At 34.9% G+C, this 26,334-nt stretch overlaps 1 protein-coding gene across 4 annotated transcripts; it reads left to right on the top strand.

Moving 5' to 3' along the window:
- The first annotated feature begins 5,423 nt into the window (after window positions 1-5,423).
- On the top strand, window positions 5,424-24,869 carry scdb (stearoyl-CoA desaturase b). Of its 4 annotated transcripts, none has more exons than XM_087277939.1 (6): window positions 5,424-5,544; window positions 5,734-5,939; window positions 8,895-9,025; window positions 11,536-11,741; window positions 14,316-14,548; window positions 22,387-24,869. In XM_087277939.1, exons 1-6 carry the CDS (start codon window positions 5,525-5,527, stop codon window positions 22,584-22,586), a joined length of 996 nt encoding a protein of 331 aa, XP_087134065.1. In that variant the 5' UTR covers window positions 5,424-5,524; the 3' UTR covers window positions 22,587-24,869.
- The last annotated feature ends 1,465 nt before the right edge of the window (window positions 24,870-26,334 follow it).

Genomic DNA, 26,334 nt, shown 5'->3' with positions numbered 1-26,334 from the left:
CTTAATGATATAGTCTCACATGTTTATTTGCAGCTACACCTAAAACTGCATTTATGCAATAACTGCAATCGAAATTATAAACTTTATACAATATAAGTATTTAAACTTGTTTAATTTCAGCTAGTTTCCAAGGTATTTACTTTAGTTCAAGTTGATTTAGTAAAATAGGAATAAAAATGATTGAAATGATAATAATGATGTAAACAAAACAAAAAAAATCATAAAACCAAAATGAAAGTTAAACTGCAGCATAAACGGTTATCAATTATTTTAGTATCAATACAAACTATATCATTATGAAACAAAACTAACTTGAACATGGCAATAAATATATTAAAGAAAATTCAAATAAAATAAAATAAATATTTATTTTAGTTCAATGTAAAAATATTACATATCGACTTACAATGCATCTGGAAAGTATTCATAGCGCTTCACTTTTTTCACATTTTTTTATGTTGCAGCATTATTCCAAAATGAACTAAATTCATCTATTACTTCAAAATTCTACACACAATACTCCATAATGACAATGTGAAAAGAAATGTTTTTGAAATTGTTGCAAATTTATTAAAAATAAATAATTTAAAACATCACATGTACAGAGTATTCAAAGCATTTGTGTAAGGCTCTAAATTGAGCTCAGGTACATTCTGTTTCCACTGATCATTCCTGAGATGTTTCAGCAGCTTAATTGAAGTCACCTTTGATAAATTCAGTTGATTGGAGATTATTTGAAATGGCATACACCTGTCTATATAAGGTCCCAGGGTTGATAGTGCATGTCAAAGCACAAACCAAGCATTAGGACAAAGGAATTGTCTCAAGGCACAAGGCTGGGGAAGGTTACAGAAAAATTTCTGCTGCTCTGAAAGTTCCAAAGAGCACAGTGGCCTTCATTATCCATTAGTGAAAGATGTTTGGAAGAGCCCAGACCTAAATCCTATTGAACATCTCTGGAGAGATCTGAAAATGGCTGTACACTGTCGCTTTCCATCCAACCTGATAGAGCTTGAGAGGTACTGCAAAGAGGAATGGACAAAAGTTCGCAAAGACAGGTGTGCCAAGCTTGTGGCATTGTTGCTAAAGGTGCATCAACAAAGTACTAAGCAAAGGCTATAGGAATTATTATGCAAATGTGATTTTTCAGGTTAATTATTTGTAATAAATTTGTAACAATTTCAAAAAAATCTTTTTTTTTCACATTGTCATTATAGGGTATTGTGTTTGAGGAAATACATACATTTAATCAATTTTGGAATAAGACTGTAACAAAAAAAAAAAACAGGAAAACTTTCTGGATGCACTATATAATATCATAAAATAAAACAGTCATTAAAACAAGATCATTTGAAAAATATCTTTATATAATATATTTCCTTACAAAGGAAGTAAATTATAACCAACAGTTTGGTTACTATTATTCTTTAAAATATATTTCTGCTTTGAAAGACAGAGAAATGTATACTTTTGAAAAAAAGAAGGTTTAAAACAATGGCTTGGACCCGGAAAGAGTATTCATACGTCTCGACTTAACAAGCAGATCGTTTGCTTACTCAATTCATGTGAAATGTGCAATTATTTAAAAGGAATCGCATCATTCTTTGTAAGTATTTTTATGTTGACAAGACAAAGTTAAAAGTGTCCTATACTATTTGAAATTTACAACAATATTAACTAATTTATTGAGCTGTTAGTAATCTATAAACGTTCATTGAACTGTTAAAATATATTTTCTCTTGTGCTCTTTAAAGCAAAATCATCAGTAGTGTGATATTACACTCGTTGTCTGTAATATATTTTGACACATTTTATTTTGTTTTATATTGACATATATTTTAACTATATCATATAATAATTAAGGGTCAAAAAGCTCATTCAGTTCCAACAGAGGCATATAACTGCACTCTACAGGCTACATCTTACGTTAACCTTAGCAGATCCCCTACATGTTCACTAGGGGGTGCTGTTATGTCAACCCTCCATCTTGAGCAGTGCTACATCTATCTAAATCTGAAAGAAAGCTTGGCTTTTGAAATTTTCTAACAGGATTTTTGAGGTGAGAAGGTATGTATGATCCTTGTGAAATTAGACAAAGTTTTGAAAATGTGTGACAGTGAAGAGCATGTTAATATAGTAAAAGAATTTGAATGCTCTTTCTCTATTTGTGTATACTGGGCTTCAGCACAGCTACATGCGACAGAAGTGCTGATGATGGGTTGAGTGAAGCATGATTATAATGAATCACCTGCAGACCTAGACAACAAAAGGTGTAGTAAGTGCACAAATTGGGCAGACATGAGGAAATGGTTGACTCTTTGACCACAGTCACATGACTAATTGTCTAATAGTGCTGTTGTTAGACATGAGTGCAAAATAAAATCCCATTTAATTACTGTAATGTGCTCAGCAGCACAGAGATGAGAATCTGGCCATGGGAAATTATAGCCTCATTCCCAAAAGCAGTTATATCAATCTGTTTAAGTAAATGCTGTTGCTATTTTAAGCTTACAACCCATTGTTTTTTTTAACTGTTTAAACACAATTTAAGGACTTCGGTAGATGAACTGCATGTTGGAAAATGGGTTGTATTTATCAGGAGGACTGAACTAAATAAAAAGCTGTCACTGGGTGGGACTATTTCAGAAGGTGCAAATAAAGGGTGCATACTGGTTACAAATTAGTAGAAAAATGTAATGAGGTGCATTTTAAGTATATGTAACTTTTAGGTACTGATATGGGCTCTTTATGTACATATGTTAACCTTTTCAGCAGCTCTTGTCCCTTTATTTCTGACAGTAGTAACAAAATATTCACTTTTTTAAACCAAAAAAAATCTAATTTACACAAATATTTCATAACACTTACAGGTCTCATTACACATGTGAAATAGAAATATGCTGAAAGTTAGAGATGATGATTTACCGGTTTGTAAACTTTCAGGATGCGCACACAGCAAAGTTGCAGAAAAAAACGAGAGCGCTAGCATTTATAGTGAGTGAATGACTTCAATTGCAGTGCAGAGTTTGTTGTATTAGAGATAAATTATTGATTACATATTATATATATTATTTGCATAATGCTTTCAGTGTATTATAACAGCTTGTCACCCAGTGATAACCAATGTTCTTCTGCAAAATTAACGTTAAAGTAAGCAGCGTTCGTCTGACAGGACCATTTGCGATAGCACCCTCCCATTGGATATTGGATAAGAGGAAATGGCCAAGAATCCACCCCGAAATATACATCTCACATTGAAACTAAGTAATTTTACAAAAGGGAAGTTAAAGGCAGACAAGTCTTTGCATGGCAACGATTTTGTTCTGTGTGGTCATGTGCAATTTAAGTTATCTATTTTTGGACTCCTCCTCCTACCGCACAACACGACATGTTTGCTATTGCAACTCGTCTTTTTTTGCAACCGGCATGCGCGGTTGAATCCGTGTGACGTTGGTAATTCCTTTATAGCATATAAAGGAAGATAAAGTCAAATGTTTGAAAACATTAACATTTGTTTGCTCTACAAATCATAAAGGAGAGTCAAAAAAGTCCCATCTAATTTGGAACAGTATTTAATTGATATAAATAAACAAAAAGGACTACATAAAAGACATGTCGCATGCATATATAACAGACTAATTAAGGATTCAACAGATAATAACACTCTTAATGTCAAGGCAATGTGGGAATCTGAACTTGACGAAAAAATTGACGATGAGATTTGGGAAAACATATAGATTAGAATCTCATAAAGGAAACAATAGCCATAACTGGAAAGAGTTTGACTGGAAAACAAATATTAGGTTTTTTAGAACACCATTGATGGTGTAAAAATATGTTAACAGTCCACCATCACAGGAATGCTGGACGGATTGCGGGAATGTAAATAATTACACACATACAGTTGAAGTCAGAATTATTAGCCCCCATGTTTATTTTTTCCCCCAATTTCTGTTTAACTAAGATTTTTTTAACACATTTCTGATAACTGATTTACTTTATCTTTGCCATGATGACAGTACATAATATTTTACTAGATATTTTTCAAGACACTTCTATACAGCTTAAAGTGACATTTAAAAGCTTAACAGGTTAATTGGGTTAACTAGACAGGTTAGGGTAATTAGGCAAGTTATTATATATAATAGTTTGTTATGTAGACAAGCAAAAAATATAAAAGGGTTAATAATTTTGACCTTAAAATAGTTTTTAAAAAATAAAAAAACTGCTTTTATTTTAGCCAAAATCAAACAAATAAGACTTTCTCCAGACGAAAAAATATTATCAGACATACTGTAAAAATTTCCCTGCTCTGTTAAACTTCATTTAAGAAATATTAAAAAAAAAAAAAAAAAAAAAAAGGTTAAAGGGGGGCTAATAATTCCGACTTTAACTGTGTATTTTGTGAATGTCCAAAGTTACTGGCATTTTGTCAAGCAGTAAAGATTGAGATAATAAATATTATGCAGTTAGATCTACCTTTTACTCCCCTGTTTTTCCTGCTTATATCCTACCCCAGGATGTATATAATAAAAACCATTTACTACATATACTTTTACTAAGTGTAAAAAAAGCCACACCCTCCAACAATAGCACAGTGGATAAAAAAAATTAAATCAATATATAGAATGAAATGAATGACTGCTCAACTTCAAGTGAAATTGGATATTTTTTAACAAAGATGCGCAGCTGACTATGGCAGATGAGCTAGTATTTCCAGCTGTATCCTTTGAAATTTAAAAATGATGTATGTGTCTTTTTGTAATTTGTTTTTATTTACTAGTAGTGTTACTTATTATTATTATTATTATTTTATTAACTGCTGCTGTCACTGACTATTTCTGTAGAATGTTTAATGTATAACTATAAAGTATATAAAATATATAATCTATATATAAATTTGTTTGCTCTCCGAAGCTGAATTTCTTGGATTAAAAACTATTGTATCAACAAAACGGCAGTTATTGTAAGAATTTATTTTGGCTTTTTATTGGAACATGTTTAAAAAATGTAATTTATTCCTATAATATGAATTTGATTTAAAAATCATGCATTAGCTACCTTAATCTTTAATGTCATACAAATTTTCCAAAAGTGTCATATTTTTATGTTTATTTGTATTCATGTTAGGCATTCTAAATCAAGACATAGCCTACTTTATATATTTTGTGACATTGCTTGGCAAAACATTCTAGAAAATATACCTATTTGTGCTAGAAGACCTGTGTTTTCCAATTTACTCACGGCCATTAAAATTCTCAAAGCCTTGTTGAAATTTGAAGCTGATCTGTATCGCACAGGGAGAGTAAACAGCTGATGTGTTTGGTTATGAAAACGTGGATGGCGTCCACAAGAGCATCAGATAGCCAGGCAACCAATGAAACTGGTAGGGCTAGATAGCATCCTTGCAGCCTCGCCCAACTGCATCATTTTAAACGAAATCAGAGGCTTAGGCACGCAAAAAATTAAACCAGTCGACGGGAGCTTCTGTATTCTCGCTTTAATCATACTGCGATCATTCTTTATGGTTGCATCGCAAGCAAGGTAAGCGGGATGCAGCAGACAGATGCACCTTTATTCCAGCGCCTGCGTTTATTGTCACACCCATTTTGTGCAGAATTGATCGAGTCCGCGGTTTGATGCTTTGTCTGCTAAATCAATAATAACCGAAATGACAGATGGTTCTTCTTCGCCGGCGGTCGTGAAAATATAATCTACTCGTTTTCTTTGCAGGAGGCAGTACACGAGCACAGAAGCAATGGCCGATGTGACGACGACGACAGAGGATGTTTTTGATGATTCTTATGTGGAGAAACCGGGCCCGAGTCCTCCGGTACAAATCGTATGGAGAAATGTCATATTAATGACTCTATTGCACCTAGGAGCGCTTTATGGAATGACGATTCTTCCTTTTGTCTCTTCCTTAACCCTCATATGGAGTAAGTGTTATTGTATATTCTGTGAATAGATTCATGATATTTGAGACTGGTTCTAATAGCACACACTGTTCCTGTGATTATTGCGTTTTTATTTTTCGGATCTAATGATAAATTATTGTCAGTTTTGCAATGTTTGTAACAAACACTATTCATATTCTTGTCAAAAATCTATTCTTTACACATTAATTGTTTAAATTGATGCAAGCTGTGCTGCTCTTGCTACTATGACCTACATCCTAACAGGGTGAGTTGCTACGACACACTTAGATGTTCTGTTTTGTCTTTTATTAAAGTAATCAGTTTATAAACCAATACTATTCTTAAAGCAATTGGTATATATATATATATATTTGAAAACTAATTCAAATGTAATATAAATGTAGATATTATTATCTATATATATTAAATCATTATAAATTAAGGGGGAAAATAGTTAAATGGTTGCTTTCACAGTTGTGTTTAGTAAAAGTTATCAAATGTCCAGTAAAAGTTAAATCAATACAAATTCACTTTAATTATCAGTTTACATCTGATATGAAATCTAGAGTAACTCAAACGTTTATTATTTTCTATATATTTCATATATATACAGCTGCACTCAAAAATTATGTATAATGGTTTATACTACTTTTAAAAATGAGCTGAAATAACACAAATCCATTAGCTCTTTTTGGGACAACCTAATCGTTATAAGTTCAATGCACTTACATTTGTAAAAACTGATAAGTTGACTGAATTCCTTCATGTCAACACAAATCCAATGTGTGCAACCCAGAATTTTTTACAGTGTATGGAAAACCATTCGAAAATGATCAGTCACACTGGATTGATAATTTATAATTATGTGTTTTTGTCTTCTAACTTAGCAGTAAAAATGTCATTCAGACCATTGTTGGAATATCTAGCCTATTCCATGCGTGTTCAAGAGAAAAGGTCAGGAGAGGTTTTTCTTCAATGCCAAAAATCGTAACAATTTATTAGATACAAATGAATAATTCGATGACAGAGCTCTGGGTTACGTTACCCCAATGCAATACAAGAATTACATTCAAGAGGTTCGCAACTAACATACATTTCCTGACTTCAGCATATATACACCACCGATCTTAACAGGTGGAGTTTTGGTGTAACGTCACTTGTCAGTCATTGTTCAGTCCTCCATTGGCCGCCCCTTCGGCATACTTCCTCTTTTTCTATGAATTCTCTGCCCAACAACAAAGTATACATCTTTCTGTGTTCTGTGTTCAGTTTTAACACCTCTCTTCAGACAGGAAGTTTCTGCAGAGCTGAATTTAATTTTGGACCCGCATCTATCTACTTCTGCAAAAATGCTAATTAGTATGCACAGCACTCACCCACAACATTAGAAATTCAGTTAATATATGACCCTTACATGACCAATACAAATAATTGTTTGATTAAAAGAAAAGAGACAAAAAATAATAAAAAATGGTTCCTATTATCCAAAACCATCAAATCAATCAATTTGTCAAAATAAGAAATAATATGCCATGTTTATATTCATTTAAAGACAACACAGTAAGTTTTAACTTCAGAAGAGATATGTATTCAATAAATCAGAATAATCCTAACTTTCAGTCACACTAAATTAATATTTTGATATTTATTTTGACTAGTTGTAATTTTCTTTAAAAATAGCTCTAAATGACAGTTTACATAATATTGGGGGGGAAAAAAGATGTATTAGATTGATCAAGATCTAAATGTTATTCGATTGTTGAATAAAACTCATCATTTAAATCTTGCACATTTAGAGAAACAGAGATTTTTCATCCTTTTTATTAAACTTTAAAAAGATTATATGAGGAATTTAGTCATGACAGCATGATTTTAGTTCATAGTAACTTATTCAACAAAGTTAATCATGTTCTAACTTAATTTTTTTAAGTTACACAAGCTGTTTTAAGTCAATTTAACATGATATAAGTTCAATAAGTAAGACCAGACAGAATCTGCGGCCATTTTTTGCTTTTTCTGCTGAAAAAAATCTGCAAATTTATGTGGAATGATTTTGGCAGTATCATAAAAACATAATATATGAAAAAAAAAATGTTTTACTTTTCTTTAATGTTTATAATGCAAATCCAATTAGATCCGCTTGTTTGGTAAACAAATCAAGTCTCTCAAATAATATATCTACTAAAAAACAGAAAATATGACTTTACAAACTGAATTGTAAATAAATCACAATAGTGTCACAATAATATTAGTGAAATTAATTTAAAAACTGCATAAATATACATTTACACACATTTACACAAGTATAACAAGAGAATGATGGGCTAAAAATCTGCAGATTTCTGCATGCACAGATTCCGTATGGGCCTACTCATAAGGTTAATTTTGATTCAGTTGAAAAAAAATGTTAAGGCCACCATGGACAACACTCCCAGGTTTCCCTCCCTTTCTTTCTGTGCAGGTATTTCCTCACGTGTGTTCAGGTCTTACAGAGCCAAATCTGTGATTACTATTCTCTGATATCATCAACTGATGTGTCATTGTTTTTCCTGATGTAAAAGTATGTCAGGCCACTTTGTCTCAGCTAAATTTGTGCAGCTTGCATCTGTGTGAGTGAGCTAGCAAGACAGTCCCGTGAATAACTTGAAATCTGACCAAAAGCCACAACTGTGCTCCACTGTTGTGTACATTTTAGGCATCACGACTCCGCATAATATTGCACTCTTTCAAACAAAGAACGATTGCTGTCGAAATAGGCGCTCCATTGTAAATTGAGCAGGGTCATAACAGTGTGCCCTTTTTCACAGTCTGTGGCCTGGTATCCCACATCCCTCGCAGCCTTGTCTGACAACACACAGCGAGACATTTTGTCCTCTCAAGGGCAACACACACCGTTACACACTATACAAGCTGTGTTGCAGTCCAGACTCATTTGTTTCTAAATATTCTGTTCTGTTTTCTCTCTTAATGTGACAGCGGGAGTGTGTTTCATGGTAAGTGCTCTAGGAATAACTGCCGGCGCCCATCGCCTCTGGAGCCACCGGTCCTACAGGGCCTCACTGCCATTACGGATCTTCCTAGCAGTCGCAAACTCTATGGCTTTTCAGGTAAAACATGTGATGAAGTGGTGTACAACAGTACAGAGATTGTTCACCCCAAATTAAGATACTGCCATCATTACTGACCTTTTATTGGTTGAACTTTAAAAAACATCTTATTTTGAGTCACTTGCTACTGTGTCAGCTGTAGCCATGGGACAGTAAACAGTCTCAAGGTTTACCGCAGTTTGGAAAAGTCACAGATTTAAAACCACTAAAACTTTTCGTTTTACATGATGTCAGAGACTATTTTATCTATCTATTTGTTTATTTATTTATTTATTTATTTATTACAGTGTGTTAAGCAGCAAAGGACCATCCACATCAAAAGCTACTGGTCAGCCTATGCTTTAGCAAACATTTGAAAATCGAATACATTTTTTACCCCGAAATTTAAAAAGAACTTTTTTTTGAGTAGCAATCACAATACTGTGAAACCATGTTATTTTTATTTAAGGTTATCATAGTTATTAAGGTGCTGTATGTAGGTTTTTTGACTGTTCTAAAGCATAAAAATACAATAATATATTGGCAGATATTTAAGAAACATGATAAATGAACATTTCTGTTTATCTGAAAAACAATGCTAAAGTCAGATATTCTGCTTTGAAAATGTGGGTTAGATGCCGGAACTCTGTCCTTGTTTTGGTTCTTTTAACCCATCCAATGCTAGTTTAACCAATTATATTTCAGCACCCCGGGTTGCCATGTTGAAAACAGCATATTTCATTCATTTAGTCAGAAAGGCTCTAAAAGTGTGCGTCCCTGACCGAAATGCGATCTCCGGTAGACAATAGCAGACTCCGAAATGAGACGCAGATTCAAAGTTCCACAAGAGGTAGTTAGTTAACAAATAATATAAGTATTATCAACGTAAACATTAGGTGAGCAGGTTAAATTGTAACCTCGTGTCATAATAACATGCTACATGACGAGATTTGCAGTGATGAGCAATTTGGCTGTTTGCACTGGACAAAACAGGACAGAAATTTAAATACAGCCATACAGAAGCATAGAATAGTGCACTTACTGCACTCCAACAAAAATGGTAAGGTTTACAATCTAATTAAAACATATTAAACCTCTTTAACATTATTTAATGTAAGTGCAGAATCATTATGTGTTGGTTTTCAAGATCTGTGGTGAAATATCTGCTGCTGCTTTCAGTAGTATGGCAATAGATGTCCTGTAAACTGGCATTTAAACTAACATTATTAGCATTTAACACTGAATAACGCACATAAGGTGTACATGAGGAGATCATTGTCAGTTTTCTTTTGATCATCTGCAAGAAATAAAAGCTGTTTCTAAAATATAAATTCCAGGTGTTGATTAGAACAAAAACTCATTTTAATGTTCCTTCTGCCGTTGATTTCATTTAGACCACAATTTAAATCAGCCTTAAGGTTTGATAGTCAGGCACACTTCTGTTGATTTCATCAGTCTGGCAACCTGCGCTTGCGTGTGAAGAAGTAGATCTGAGTTTTTAAAGATATTTTAGATTAAATATGACAGATTAGATTAAATATGACCAAAAATAATGACTTTATTTAACAGTTTCTTCTCCTCAGTGTCAGTATAGTGCACACAATCACAAAAGCAATGTGAATGTTAAGCAAGAATGCTTAACATTCTTCAAATATCTTCTTTTATGTTCAAGAATTTCATACAGTTTGTAAAAATATCAGGATGAATGCAATTAAATTTGTGGTTGAACTGTCCCTTTAAATAATGCAGTAAATGTGAATGCGGCTCAGGTGGATGTAGTTTGGTGTTGTGGTTTAAGATCTGGGCTAATAGGTTCACAGCCCACAAGAACCAAGCGATCGCCATTGTGCTTTTTAGCAAAGCAATTAACCTTGGTATGCCCACCTGGGATTGTTCCTGTAATAAGTGTACTGTAAGAGGCTGTAAAAGTTTCATTCATTTGTGGCCAACTGGAAACACAAGCTCACATGAAGTTGCTTTGTGTTTTGCTCTGCTCACATTTCAAGTTTGGTAAACTACTGTGAGAAAGAACAGCACAAAGGTTTTCACCGTGGTGCTACTTTTTTTAAAAGTACATGTTTGCACCTGATATACATGCAGAATATTTAATCTGTTTGGTGATTTTTGTGCTTTTGAAAAGGTACCACCCCAGTGACATCTTTAGTACCTTTTTCAAATTGTGTCTGACCTGCGAATTACTGTCAGGATTATGAAGGTTAAAGTGTCATGGTGCAACCTCTTGCAACCAGTCCACAATTAAAGGAATGCAACTTTTAGTTTTGCATGGTTGCAAATTGCAGTAAACAAAAGCAAATCACCTTTTGTGTTCCTATTTGAATGTATTTTACGCAGAATCTTTTGGGAAAGATGCAGCATGATGCCACATTGCAAGCATTTCATTGTCCATGAAAATACTATGCACCAAAGGGTTTTATTTATAGCTGAAAATTCTAATGAGTTATAACGTTTAACTGATCATAGTGAGATTAATTACATTTGTAACTGCTACATTAATGTTTATTCCTATTTAGAATGATATCTATGAGTGGGCCAGAGATCACCGCGTCCATCACAAGTTTTCTGAGACGGATGCAGACCCCCACAACGCTCGCAGAGGATTCTTCTTTGCTCACATCGGCTGGCTACTGGTCCGTAAACACCCAGAAGTCATTGATAAAGGACGCAAGCTGACGTTTGAAGATCTAAAAGCAGACAGTGTTGTAATGTTTCAGAGGAGGTCAGTAAGATTTTTTTGTTTTGTTTGTTTTTTTAAAATTGAATTAAAAAAGAATAATCTGTGCTAAATCGGCGCGGTGACTCAGTGCTTAGCACTGTTGGCTCACAGCAAGAACGTCGCTGGTTTGAGTCCCAGCTGGGTCAGTTGGCATTTCTGTGTGAAGTTTGCATGTTCTCCCGGTGTTTGCGTGGGTTTCCTCCGGGTGCTCTGGTTTCCCCTACAGTCCAAGGACACGAGCTATGAGTGAACTGGATGTACTAAATTAGCTGTAGTTTATGAGTGTGTGTGTGAATGTGACAGTGTGCGTGTTTCCCAGTACAAGGTTGCTGCTGGAAGGGCATCCCCTGCATAAAACAAATGCTTTTCATTCTGCTGTGGTGACCCCTGATAAATAATGGACTAATCTGAAGGAAAATGAATGAATAGTCTAGAATAGTCCAGAAAAATATTGCAGGCAAATATATTTAAAACGGGCTAAGATTTTTCAAATTAACCATAATCAGAAATATTTATTAAGCTACAAATAAACATATCAGCAAAATTTTTGTAGGAACATCTGACACTAAAAACTGAAGTAACTGTGATGAAAATTGAGCTTTTGACTGAATTGCAATCAATTAAATGTACTATATATTACAATGAAAAACAGCTGTTTAAAGTAGTTTTTTTATTGTTGTTTTTGATCAAATAAATGCAGCTTTGCTCAGAGCGTTCATTTTATAGACCAAAAACGTTTGACACAGAACACTACTTGTACTGAAAAAAAGTCTATTCATAGCAGCATTTATGTCAGTTTTGCTTTATATTAAATGTTATGTTTACTATTTAATTTGGATAATTTAAAATCAATGTAGTTGGCGATTCACATTATTTTTGTTACTACAAGAAATTACTATGTATTGATTATTTACAGTTTTAACCCAAAAAATGACCAGTCTGTCAGATAAAGAAGAGCCGGAGTCAGAGAATCAAATAAATAAATAGTTTACTGTATACTGTTTGCAGATTCATCAGCAGAAGCCAGCTTCAACAAGTTCCTAGGCCGCTCTGCTTACAATCACATATCAACATCAATTATACTCTCACATAACGTCATTAACTGTGTCATACATATATGTGTTTTAACCTGATTGGTTAAGACACAGATAGGCTTGGAAAATTTCCATGTGGGTGCGTACACACAATTCTGAACAATATCTCAAGCATAAATAAACGTCAGACATCCACTTGACCAGGGGTGTCCAAACTCGGTCCTGAAGGGCCGGTGTCCTGGAGAGTTTAGCTCCAACCCAATCAAACACACCTGAACCAGCTAAACAAGCACTTACTAGATCAGGTATGTCCAAACTCGGTCCTGGAGGGCTGGTGTCCTGCATGGTTTAGCTCCAACTTCCTTCAACACATCTGCCTGAAAGTTTCTAGAACAACTAGAAAGAGCATGAGTTGGTTTGGGTGTATTTAAATGGGGTTGGAACCTAAATATGCATGACACCCGCCCTCTAGGACAGAGTTTGGACACCACTGCACTAGACTGTTTAGTGCTGACCCCAGACCAGTGAAAAGGATCTACAATCAAATAGAACACTCACTTAAAGTCCAATCTGTTTCTTACCCAAGGCTGAGAGTGTACTCTCAGCTGTCTTTATCAGAACTGGTTAAAAACTGGTATAATTTACATTCAGGCAATTAATATCCTTATGAACCAAGTCTATCTTAAATAAAAAGTAAAATCCCTTTAAGCAGAATTAACACATCATAATAATCTCAAAATTACTTTAGACAGTATTAACACATATTATTACAAATAGGAAAACAGTTGTACAGTTGTTTTCAATAATCAAGCCCTTCATTTCCACTCGAGGTCTCCATGACCTCTGACCTAATTCGGTGGCTCCTGAAAATAGAGTTACAAAGAGACAGGCCAATGCACGGAACATTCTTTTAATAAGAAATGTGTTAACTTTATTAATTATTCAAATAATCACATTAATAAAGTAATGAGAAAAAGGATAAATGTTGATTCGTGCTGGGACAGATTGGAAGGCAGAAATCCAAATCCATCAACAACACAACAACAAAATACACAAGTTAACTTGTGGAAAAATACAGACCAACCGAGAGAAATGAATAAATTATGATCGCTTTGTTGATTATTCAAACTGGATGCAGAATGTTTGAATAATTTAAATAGTATGTGCTGAAAAAACAAATCTGCAAATGTAAAAGACAGGACAAACATTTATCAAAGTTTTTTTGGTCAAAATATTCATTACATATCTCAGACTCTAACATTAGGCCATGTTTGGCATTAGCAGAATGATTAAAATCAAGAACACCCTTCCTTTGACATTGATCAATAGTGTTTTGGTAATTGTTTAAAACATGTTTACTTGATTGTCCAGCACAGATAAAGCAAAACTAGCAGGTTAATCAGCATTTCAACTGCTTGTTGTGCTCCAGTTCATGTTAATTCATATCTGTAACATACTGTGCCATTAAACAACACATGATAATCAAGATTCAATTCCTATTGGAATGTTTGTTTTGAATTCTTTTCATTTCTCATGTCTCCAGGCATTACAAGTTATCTGTGGTGGTGATGTGCTTTCTTATCCCAACCTTGGTACCTTGGTTTTTTTGGGAGGAGAGTCTTTGGACTGCTTACTTGGTGCCATGTCTGCTGAGATACGCTGTGGTCCTTAATGCAACCTGGCTGGTCAACAGCGCCGCTCACATGTGGGGAATGAGACCCTACGACCACAACATCAATCCCAGAGAGAACAAGTTTGTCGCCTTCAGTGCCATCGGTAAGAATAATCACTCTCATTCACTAATAACTGCATGGAGTTTTTCCAACACAGGCTTATTGGGAGTATGTGCCTGGGGCTACATTTAGAGAACCAAGAAATATGTGTTCATGGGTACATATTAGGGGTGTCAAAATTAATTGTTTCTTCGGTGCACCGCGATGCAGACGCGGACAATTCGGTATCGATTCTGTAATAACCATAACCGGTTATTATGTAGTGACGTCATTTATCTCCTATGCGCTCTGTCGCGAGGGAGGTGAGCACCGTTATTTACAACACTCAGCCAACTCAGGGCCGGCCTGTGGCATAGGCACCATAGGCAATAGCTTAGGGCGCTGTATATCCAGTGGGGCGCCAGAAATGAGCGCGCTTCAGTTGGTTTTGTTTTCAATTTTCCTGACACACTTTCAGTTATAGACGGCAATAACTCAAAAAACGCTTACCCTAAAAAGATCTAAAGTGTGTTTCCTACAGAAAGACAAAGCTGGTTATGTTTCACAGCTGTCTTTCTTTTTTTTGCTCGACATTACGAGCACTGCTCCGTTTAAGCCCTCGCAGTCTGCGTTTACTTTAGCCTGCAGAGCTCGCGCTAAGAGGAGCTCTCTGTAAGGGACCGTCGGAAAAGTGCTTATTTTTTTCGTTTTTCTGCTCCGCTCAGCGCGAGCTCTCCCTGTTGCAAGGGCTTAAGTGTGTTTGTTTGTGTGTGCGTGTGTGTTTGTTTGTTTGATGCTGTCTATGTTTGTGAATGTGTTTAAATGAGAGACAGTGTGTTGCTGTGTGTCTGTGTGTTTATACAGACAGCTTGTTATAGCCTCCCCCCTAAAATATAACACTATATATGGAAAGCATCGTCAATGCACCGTGATGCACCGAGATATCGAATTGAACCGAATCGATGGCATGATAATCGTAACAGAACCGAACCGTGAGACCAGTATAGGTTCACACCTCTAGTACATATGTCTGCATTTTGTGTGTAAAACAACACTACCGCTGACTGCTTATTACTGCTTTTGTGTTGTCACTGGATTGCTTGGTAGTTTAACGGGATCAGTCTTAGAAAGCAGAGCAGAGTGGACCATGGTTAGAGTCTGATAAATTTAATATAATTTATTTATATTTCTATAGCACTTTTACAATGTAGATTGTGTCAAAGCAGCTTAACAAAGAAGTTTTAGTAAATTGAAACTGTGTCAGTCCAGTTTTCAGAGTTTAGTTCAGTTCAGTGTGGTTTAAATTTCACTGCTGAAAGTTCAAACGCTGAAGAGCAAATCCATTGATGCGCAGCTCCACAAGTCCCAAACCATTTAAGTCAGTGGCGACAGCAGTAAGGAACAAACTTCACCAATTGACGAAAGTGGAAGAAAAAACCTTGAGAGAAACCAGGCTCAGTTGGTCAAGAGCATTTCTCCTCTGGCCAAAATTCTTGTACAGAGCTGCAGTCTAGGTGCTGGGGACTGGAGAACGCTGGACGTCCATCGTGGATAAGCTGCAGTTGGAAGAGGTCACTGGCTGGCCCTTCACGATAAAGGACGGTTCCAGAAACAAATCCCATAAAAGCAGTGAGAAATTGTGATCGATGTGTTATCAACAGCTTTTCTAATCTAAATTGCCTTTGAAAAGTCTATCAGTTGGGCTTAGGGAAGGGGGTGGGTGGGTCAGTTGATATCAAGCTGGTTTATTACAACAAACAGACTAGCTACTCTCATGTATGTTGAGATTGGCAAAAATGTATGCAGATGGCTCTGGTGGATTTACAAGAAATGACACGTATAAGAAAACGTGCCCCAGTAACATAGTTGATATTGTCAAAAATGTACATAGCGCCCTCTTGAGGAATCACACATAGCTCAGGGTACATACAGTTAAAGAGCTAATATTATACATGAAATAGGGTCATATCTTGGTTGTAAGGGTCTCCAACAACAGTCTCATATGCATGCAAGGTCAAAAAACACTTTCATGGTCTTATAATCTGCATTTATTTTTACCTAATTATTCCAGCGACTCCCATATGAATCGTCCAGTGATTCATTTGTTCCCAAACTCCTCCTTAGCGCGAAGCTAATCTGCGCTGATTGGACCAATGACAGTCTGTTGCGATTGGTCGACTGCCTTCAGTCAGAGAGTGAAATGGCCAACAGCTAATCAGCAATATAAAAGTAATCACAGTTCATACACGCTCGATAGTGTAGGCGTGGATTTTAGCTGCCACACACACACAAAAACACACACACACCTCCGGACGACAACGCTCCCGCTTCCGCCCGCACCCGCCAGGTTTTAGCCTGAGAACCCGCTCCGTTTTCTGCCAGCCGCGCCCGATCTCGCTAGAGCGGGGGAGAACACAACCAAAAGTCACCCAGCTATACAGTCCAGACAGCCAAGATGTCTGTATAAACACACACACAGCACCAAGCACACAAAGCTCGCTCTCGCTCGCTCTCGCTCGCTCTCTCTCTCTCTCTATCTCTCTCTCTCGCTCTCTCTCGCTCTCGCTCGCTCTCTCTCTCTCTCTCTCTCTCTCTCTCTCTCTCTCTCTCTCTCTCTCTCTCTCTCTCTCTCTCTCTCTCTCTCTCTCTCTCTCTCTCATACGCGCGCGTGCGCACTAACACACACAAGCACACTCACTCTTTCTCATTCGCATAGCAATATCCGTGATATTGCTAGACAGCCCGCTCCCGTCCCAAATTAAACCCTTACCGACCGCTCCCGCGATTTATTCGGAAATTTATTCCCGCGCCGCAGAAATCTGGTGCGGGGACAGCCGCGGGAATGCACAACTCTACCTCGGAGCTCCGTCAACAAAGCAGCACGCGTCGCGTTTTTAACGTGACTTTGCACGCGATAAGAGAATATAGCCAGTTAACCTGATACAGTACACTCGGTTACAAGTAACAAATCACAACTAAATACATTTGCAAGCTAGAGTCAACGAGGCAACAACTTTAACCGCACGTACTTACACTTGAGAAAGGTAGGAAGAAACCCATCCTGACGTCCATCAGTAAGTTACTCTTTACTGATCCTTCCTTTAACAAACTCAGATGAAGTATTCTTTGTAGCATGCAGTTTCCAGAAGTTTCCAGTAGCTTCCAACTGCTTGGCTATAATGCTGATGTTTCATCTTTGGGTAGAGACTCGATATAATATCCATCTGCAGTGTGACTTCAATCGACCGGCATGTTTGTGTGCGTGTGTTTGTGTGTGTGTCTGGGTTTCTGCGTCAGAGAGCGGGGCCTCAGGTTTGAAATCTCCCGGGTTTGCGCGTGCACGTGAATAACTTGGTTTCGTTTGTACGTCATGGCGAAACACCTAATGACTCGGTATCAAGGCGACTCGTTTGAAGCACTATGAGTCGACTCTTTTATAGATGAATCAACCGTTTTAAACACTGTATTCTTACAGATTTAAGCCTTAGCTGAATACTTCACTTCACTTAGAGCTGTGTTACACACTACATGGAGGGGAATTTTCAAAAACCCATAAAATGGGCTCTTTAAAATCAGAATTATTAGCTTAAAAATATTGCTTGAGGTGTTAATAATATTAACCTTGAAAACTGCTTTTATTCTAGCCAAAATAAAACAAATAAGATTTTCGCCAGAAGACAAAACATTTTTGGAATTACTGTGAACAATTTCTTGCTGTGTTCAAAATTTTGGCAAATAATAATAATAAAAAATCCACTGGAAGGCTAATAAATCTGACTTTAACTGTATATCTTGGTTCTCAAAAATGTAGCCTGGCACATATCTTCAATGAGCCTGGGTTAATAGTTTTGTTTTTATGCAAAAACTATTCAATTATTCACAAAAGCTACTTATAAATTTATTCTTAACCTTGTTCTGATGTTAGTGAGTTTGGAGTATTCTGAACAAGCAATAAGCAGCCGTGTGCACAATAAGCATGAGATGATAACCAGTTTCTAGGTTTACCATGGTTTGGAAAAGTCAAGGTTTTAAAACTGCTAAAAAAAATTTATACTATTTCTAAGGTATATGAAATGTTTTTTTTTTTGTTTTTTTTACATATTGTAAAGAAATCTGTGTTTTTGAAACTAATTACTACAGCAGAAGTCAATGATTTTTTTAAAGTTATTTAGCCTGACATGTTTATTGTTCTAAAATATAAAAAAATGTTTCCTGAAATAAAATAAATTGTTCAAAGGAGAAAGTTTTTTTGTTTTTTTGTACAGACATTTAAAAAGAACATATTTTATAGCAGTAATCACAATACCATGATAATTTTATCCAAGGTTATCATCAGAAACTTACGGGGCCTAATGCACAAGGCAAGTCTTTTGCATAAAACATAACTCAAAACTCCATAAAAGGCTTTCTCAAAAAGCTTTCTATTAGTCTTTCTTGATTCTTATCAAACATTCTGCTGTTTGCAGATGTGTCCTCGGGTAATCCTCGAGCAATGCCAAGTGTGCCATTTTCACCGGGACTAACTATATTAAACACTCTTTTAAAGCTGGATCATTAGCCAGTTGTACATATGCACAATGTTGGGGAAGCTACTCTGATGTTGTAACTTAATAAGCATTCATTTTAAGTAAAATATTTGGTACTTAAAACAAATACAATTAAAATGTCAAAGCTTAATGTTTTAACACACAAAAGTTTTAAAGTTTTGATCGGCAAGAGTCAAATTACAAAACTGCATCAAATGCACCATTGCAATAACAAAATGATGAATTAATTTAGCATGTGATAGCATTTTCTCAAAACAATGGGACAAATAATTTGCTTCCTTTTTGTAAGAAATTGTATTGAAGCTCTTGTACAATGTTCTTCAGGATAATTGGCAGCTGTTAGAATACTTTATGTTTTGAATTTCAACGGATGTTACTTGAAAAATATTATTTACAAAATAACAGTAATAAATACAGGTAGAAGAATGAGATGTGTGATACACCAATAGATGACTGTATTGCACTTTTGTAGTATATAATCCTGTGAGATGATTTGCTAAATGGAATGTAACTGTTGTGAAGCTGCTCTGCTACTTGCTTTAAAAAGTAGCTACTGGAAAAGCTACATTGTATCATTAGTTGCTAAGCTACTGTCAAGCTACTGAAAAATGCAGCAAGATACTCCCCAATACTGAACATATGTGGATCTGCATTATTCAGAGAATATCACAACTAAACCTAGTTTTTCATTGTTTGTGATTGAAGAAGTTGAAATTGGCGTATCACATTCTTTTACATACGGATTTTATGATACAATGGTACATATTTTAATATTTTTTAGGTTTGTCATACTGTAAAGATATATATATATATCTTTATATAATATATATATATATATAATTTTTTTTTTTTTTTTACATTTATTAGACTATATAGCATACACTGTAAACAATGCAGTGTTCCACATAGGTCATTCATGGTCATTCATGGTGTCCCAACGCAAATTTATTAAGTTAACAAACTTGTGGATTGAACATAAAACAATTAGGTTGTCCCAAAAAAGTCTCTAGAATAGTGTTGTTTTTTGAACAAGCAGTGAAGATATATATTTTTTTTTGCGTGTAAGTGCTTTTTGCGTTCTTGTATTGTTCTTGTTTATTTATTTTATATATATTAGTAATATAATGTAAAGGAAATAATATTAAATCTGTAAAACCGTCTGCTTTCATTTATATTTTTAAAAATGCAGCTTTGTTTCATTCGAAATTTGGGTTTATACATCCAATCAATATTTAGAGTGCAGTAATTGTTTTTTTATTGTTAATGCTTGTAACAAAACTCGAAATGAGACATTCCTTCATGTCCTAGGTTGTCTGTTGTCAAGTTTGCTAATGGCAATCAGTGTCACTAGTAACAAGTGTTTAAGAATTATCACCTAAAGTACAAGATATTGCAAAATTAAAATGGAATTAATTAAAGTCTCAGTTCAAATGTAATACTGTGAAAAATTGTACAGTGTAAAATATTTATTTTCTATCTTTAATAGTATATTTTAAAATGTTATCATGTATTTGTCCATAGCAAAGTGAGTCGAATTTTAACAGCCATTACCACAGTCTTTACAATATCACAATGTCACATGATCCCTCAGATTAACTATATGCTTGTTTGAAGTTACTTTTAATTTATTCAAGTAATATTTTGAAATGGTTATTCTGCTATATACACACTGGTACAGCACCTGCTAGGGACACCTAGTGGTCAAAATCAAGTAAATGCAACAAATACAGGCAAACTATGCATCAGAATTGACTTTTCAAACTCACTGTGAACATTGAACTGTAAGTATAATCTAGAAATGTGCTTACTTTATCATTTAATATCATTAATTATTATGTGTTTACATAATATGCAGTCTTTTTTTTTTTTTTTTTACACTTTTAAGGTTTATATAGTGTGTATTCCATGTTGGGCTCTGCTAAACAAGAGACTATTAAAGCGGACCTATTATACCCCTTTTTACAAGATGAAAATAGGTTTCTGGTGTTCCTAGACAGTGTATGTGAAGTTTCAGGTCATAACACCTCACAAATAATGTTTTGTAACATTTTGAAGATTCCCCTTTTAGGCTATAATCCTAATTGTGCTAATTTGGTGAATCTCACTTTAAGTTTAAATGAGATTGTGCTCTTTTGAAAGGAGGATGGAGTGCATATGTGTTAGCATAGTGGCAGATTCAAAAACAAGACTAACTTCCTATGCTAATGAGGGAGAGATGTCACTAATGGGTGGGGCTTTCTGCCTCTCATGACATGTACAATGAGAAAATGTCAAAGTGTTTTTGCAGACTGCTTTTTTATAAAGTGTTATTATGAAAAATAAAATTAATATGTTTTTACCAATAGAGGCTGGTTATATTCACACACTGTTGCCTCAAAACTGTGTTTAAATCCCTTATAAAAGTGATTTTTGTAAAATAGGTCAACTTTAACTATTATTCCTTTTCATTTCACAAATATCTCATAGAAATGTCTACAAACTCGATCAGGTGAAACCTGTTTTGCCATTTGCCCATTGGGGGGCAATCTGAATAAAGCAACATAATTCACGTGGATTTTATTGTATTACACAAATAGCCCACAAGCGGAGAACCATAGAATCTTTGAAACATTACCAAACAGTGATGACATAACAAATGCTCATTTTCTGAAATCACATGACCTTGTAAATTTGATTCATGCTCCAAGCTAATGATTCCAAACAAAAAATTTGTAAAGCTTTATGAAGCATTGTTTCTGAAGCAGCCATCACTACTTTACATTTTGCCTGTTTTTAAAGGTCCTGTGAAGCCCCTTAAAATGTACAATTTTATTCGATTTTTGACCTAATCTCAACTGACAAAATGAAGAGAGGGTGGGGCATAGAGTAGCTCCTCCCCTTTATAAAAAAATAGCCAATAGCATTTTGTTTTATCACTGCTCTGCTAGTGAGAGTGGTTGAGCTCAAGCACGTCAAATGAAAAGTAAATGAGAAACGTCTTGAAGGGGGCAGGACATGTCAGATACTACAAAGCATTTGATTGGTCAAGAATTTATGAGAAACTGAAGTATGAGGTGAGGTGAAAAAAGAATTGCGGATCCGTTTAGGCGTAAGTGACAAACTTCAAGCTTTACATGTTTATATCTGTTTTATATCTTCTAAACATGAATTTTCTCACTGTTCTGGAGCATGCTAGCTTATAGACATCCTTAAAGCAAACAGTGATTGTAAGATCTAAAAAACTTTATTTTAATTTCAGGGGATCTTTAAGCTTTGTGTTTTTTTTTACAGGGTTACTGATAAATGTAGAATACAAAAGAACAGCGTCTATTTGAAATAAACATTTGATTGATATGGACAATGATTTGATTTTCAGGTGAAGGATTCCACAACTATCATCACACATTCCCCCATGATTATGCCACAAGTGAGTTCGGCAGTCGGCTGAACGTGACCAAAGCGTTCATCGATCTCATGTGCTTCCTGGGACTGGCCAACGATTGCAGAAGGGTAACTCACGAAACCATCCTCGCCCGTGTTCAGCGCACAGGTGACGGCAGCCACAAAAGTGGTTGATCTGTTCAGTGCATATCAAAGCAACAGTCACATTTTACAATAAGGTTCCATTAATGAATGTTAGTCAATGTATTCATACTAGTGCAATTTTAAAATCCAAAGTTGTGCTTAAGTTAATGCACAGTGAGTTGAGAAGAACTAACAAAGAACAACTTTATTTTCTACAACTACCATTAACAAATCTGTAATACACTCACTGGCCACTTTATTAGGTACACCTGTCCAACTGCTCGTTAACGCAAATTTCTAATTCGCCAATCACATGGTAGCAACTCAATGCATTTAGGCGTGTAGACATGGTCAAAACAATCTGCTGCAGTTCAAACCGAGCATCAGAATGGGGAAGAAAGGTGATTTAAGTGTATTTGAAAATAGCATGGTTGTTGTTGCCAGATGGGCTGGTAAGAGTATTTCGTAAACTGCTAATCTACTGGGATTTTCATGCACAACCATCTCTAGGGTTTACAGAGAATAGTCCGAAAAAGAGAAAATATCCAGTGAGCGGCAGTTCTGTGTGCGAAAATGCCTTGTTGATGTCCGAGGAGAATTTCCAGACTTATTTAAGCTGATAGAAAAGCAACATCAACTCAAATAACTACAAGTTACAATTAAAGTACGAGGAATAGCATCTCTAAACGCACAACATGTCCAACTTTGAGGCGGATGGGCTACAGCAGCAGAAGACCACACTGGGTACTAGTAAGGTGTACCTAATAAAATGACTGGTGACTGTAAATGTGTTGTTAATGGTTTGTTCATGTTAGTAAATACATTAACTAACATTAAGTAATGAAAACTTATTGTAAAGTGTTAACAAAAAAAAAATAACAAAAAAGATATAAGCCAACACATACAAAAAGCATTTGCAGCAATTCTTAGTGTGCAATGAAGATTTGAAGTATATACACTCATACGAAATAAGAATCTCTTAGAGTGTGTTGGACTAATATGTGTTCTTTCCTTTTCATGACTTGTATTGGACTGATTAGATTATGCTGAAGGCCACAGATTGGGAGGATAATTTAGTCTCAGTCTGCCTCAAGAGGCGAGAGATGGTACTTCACTATTTAAACAGCCATGTGCCTCATTACAGCCCTCTCTCATGAATAGGTTGACCCATGATTTTTCTGGCCAAATAGGTTTTTGTTCTGGTTTTAGAAGTAGGATTCGGTGGGCTAAATTAGGATGACGTGCTATTTATATACTGGCATAATTGTCTTTAAGCTGGCTGAAATAAAAGTTATTGACTGATCAGTATATGTAGACAAACACACAGAAATGTCCATGTATAATGTTTTTAAAAGATGGACTCACTTGCAGTAAGTGCTTTTTAAAATAGGTTTATTAATATTGAGCATAAAAATACATATTCTGGCATTATAAAATGTTAATTCTTATTTTGAATTATTTATATTTATTTATTTTTTGTTATTTATTATTTTTTAATTGATTCTACATGCCAGTGCAATGATGTTCAGATCATTGATGCTTATAATTAGAAACTCCTTAAGTAAAAATAGTTGATGAATTATTGCGTAACTATACTTTTTCATATTGCATAGCTCTTTATCTGGCTCCCATGAATTTGTGTTGTCCTGTAAAAGATCTGGCAAATTTCAAGTATTATGAAAAATATTTATCCAGAAAATATTTTGAAAGAAAGTATCCCTTGGGGTAAATGTGTTAGGACATTTATTTGTCCTTATTATGTAATCCAAGGATTGGAAATTGAAATGTCTTATGATATCTTGCCCTTTGCCTTATAAAATAGGCCTATTTATCTTCTGATTTTGGGGTTTGACTCAAAATTAAAATTACAAAGATGACGTTTAAGCATCAGAAACATTTATTTCGAACTTGTGAAGTTTTTAATCAGACGTACCGTTTGGAGTGGGCTCTTTTCTTGGCTCTTCTGTGACGAATGAATGACCACATGTAGCTACACATATTTCTTGTCATAAATGTTTGATAGCTTGATAGTGGTATGCATTTCTCCAAATGTAAAACACTAATATTCTCACCAAATGCTTTATATATTTCAAACATACTCCCATGTTTAAGAAGGACAAACAAATTGACTATATTTTACTGCTAAATTGTTTATACATTGTTGACCTGTGATGTCTGGGAGCCTTAATGGGCACATTTACAAGGAATGTTGTTTCATGTACCATAAACCAAAATTTCTATAATCGGGAGAGTTTTAAGAGTTGTTCCGTGAGTTTTGTTAAGAATCATTATTAATCTTTTCTTAACTGAATAAAATGTGTGTATATCTGAAAATGAAGTCTGCACGTTTTCTTTAGTCGTGTTGTACATGGGCTACAGGTAGACCCTCACGGAATCTGCGCATGCAGAAATTTGCTGATTTTTAGGCTTTCATTGAGTTTATTTTGTTACTTGTGTAAATGTGTGTAACCTTATATTTATTCAATTTTAAAATGTATTTCAGTTATATTATTAACAAATATGAAATGTTCATATGATTTATTTACAATACAGTTTGTAAAGTAATATTTTCTGTCTTTTGGTAGATATATTAGATACTTGCTTTATTACCAAATAAGTGGATCTAATTGGATTTGCATTGTAAACATTAAATAAAAGTTATTCAAAGGATTATTTTTATTTCATATATTAAGTTTTTAGTTACGATACTAATCATTCCACTGAAATCCACTTTTTTTTTTTTTTTTTTTTTTTTTTTACAAAATTCTGTGCAGAAATGGCTAAAAATGTCCGCAGATTCTGTCTGGCCCAAGCTATAGGCTAGTTACTGAAATGGAACCATTTTGTCAAACCAAGGATTTAAAGCTTAAACTTTTACTATAATATGGTAAATGTTATGTTAGGCAATTGTTTTTAAAACTGACTAATAAAACAACAAATATGTAATTAGTTTGTGTTTTTCTGTTTAGCAATGCATAAACCTTTTGAAAACTTAAAATGTTTTAGCCTACTTTCTTATTTGTAATTTTCTATGAAGTTGCAAAAAAAAAAATAATAATAATAATAAATAATTAAATCTATAAAACGTAAATAGAATTAACTGCAACATAGGTTTTGTTAGTTTTACATAGGCTAAGTCGAGTGTTGTGAAAACAACCCTTTTGAAACACATGCTAGGCTAAAACTATAGGCCAAATAAATGTATAAATAAAACATCCAGCGCCATTTTAAAATCAAGATTATCGTGTTGTGTTTACGTTTAGGGGGAATTTTTCTTGCCTACTCAATTCATAAAACAGTATAATCACATTCAAAAAGACCAGAGGATTTAGAAATCAATTTTCTCTTTATAGTGGCAAACTCATTTTACTTCACTCTCATGGAAGCCTTTCAAAACGTAATCCAAAAACATCCCTCAGGAATCTGCCAAATAACTCGCCTAATCCTAATTTGCACACGAGAAGATACTCGGACGTCAAAGAAGCAGAACCCAGAGGTCACGAAGGGTCAGCAGCGGATAAACTGGAAGAAAAGGTAAAATAACACTCTAAATAGAGTTTATGAAGTCCTCCTGAAAACCACAAACACACAATCCAATCGATTATCCCCCTTATCTATGTTAATTCCCGCTGTTTATTTGAATCTCTTTGGATTCTTTCGGTGAAGTTTTGAGGTGCAACAAATCATCAAACCACTCGTTCGGGTGTTCTAAAATTAATTTGCATTTATTACCTTTATTTTTTGCATTCTCGTTTTTACTCAATTTACCCACGAGTCGAATTTAAAGCCGATACATTAA

The sequence above is a fragment of the Danio rerio genome, chromosome 13 (assembly GCF_052040795.2).
Source record: "Danio rerio strain M-AB ecotype USA chromosome 13, GRCz13ab, whole genome shotgun sequence".
Classification (NCBI taxonomy): domain Eukaryota; kingdom Metazoa; phylum Chordata; class Actinopteri; order Cypriniformes; family Danionidae; genus Danio; species Danio rerio.
Note: the sequence above shows the minus strand (reverse complement) of the source record. Positions and strands in the feature narration are given on the sequence as shown.

Coding starts and splice junctions, on each gene's coding strand:
- scdb (XM_087277939.1), top strand. CDS start 5,525: ATGGTTGCATCGCAAGCAAG. Junction 11,742..14,315: donor GTTGTAATGTTTCAGAGGAG/GTCAGTAAGATT, acceptor TCATGTCTCCAG/GCATTACAAGTTATCTGTGG. Junction 14,549..22,386: donor TGTCGCCTTCAGTGCCATCG/GTAAGAATAATC, acceptor TTTGATTTTCAG/GTGAAGGATTCCACAACTAT.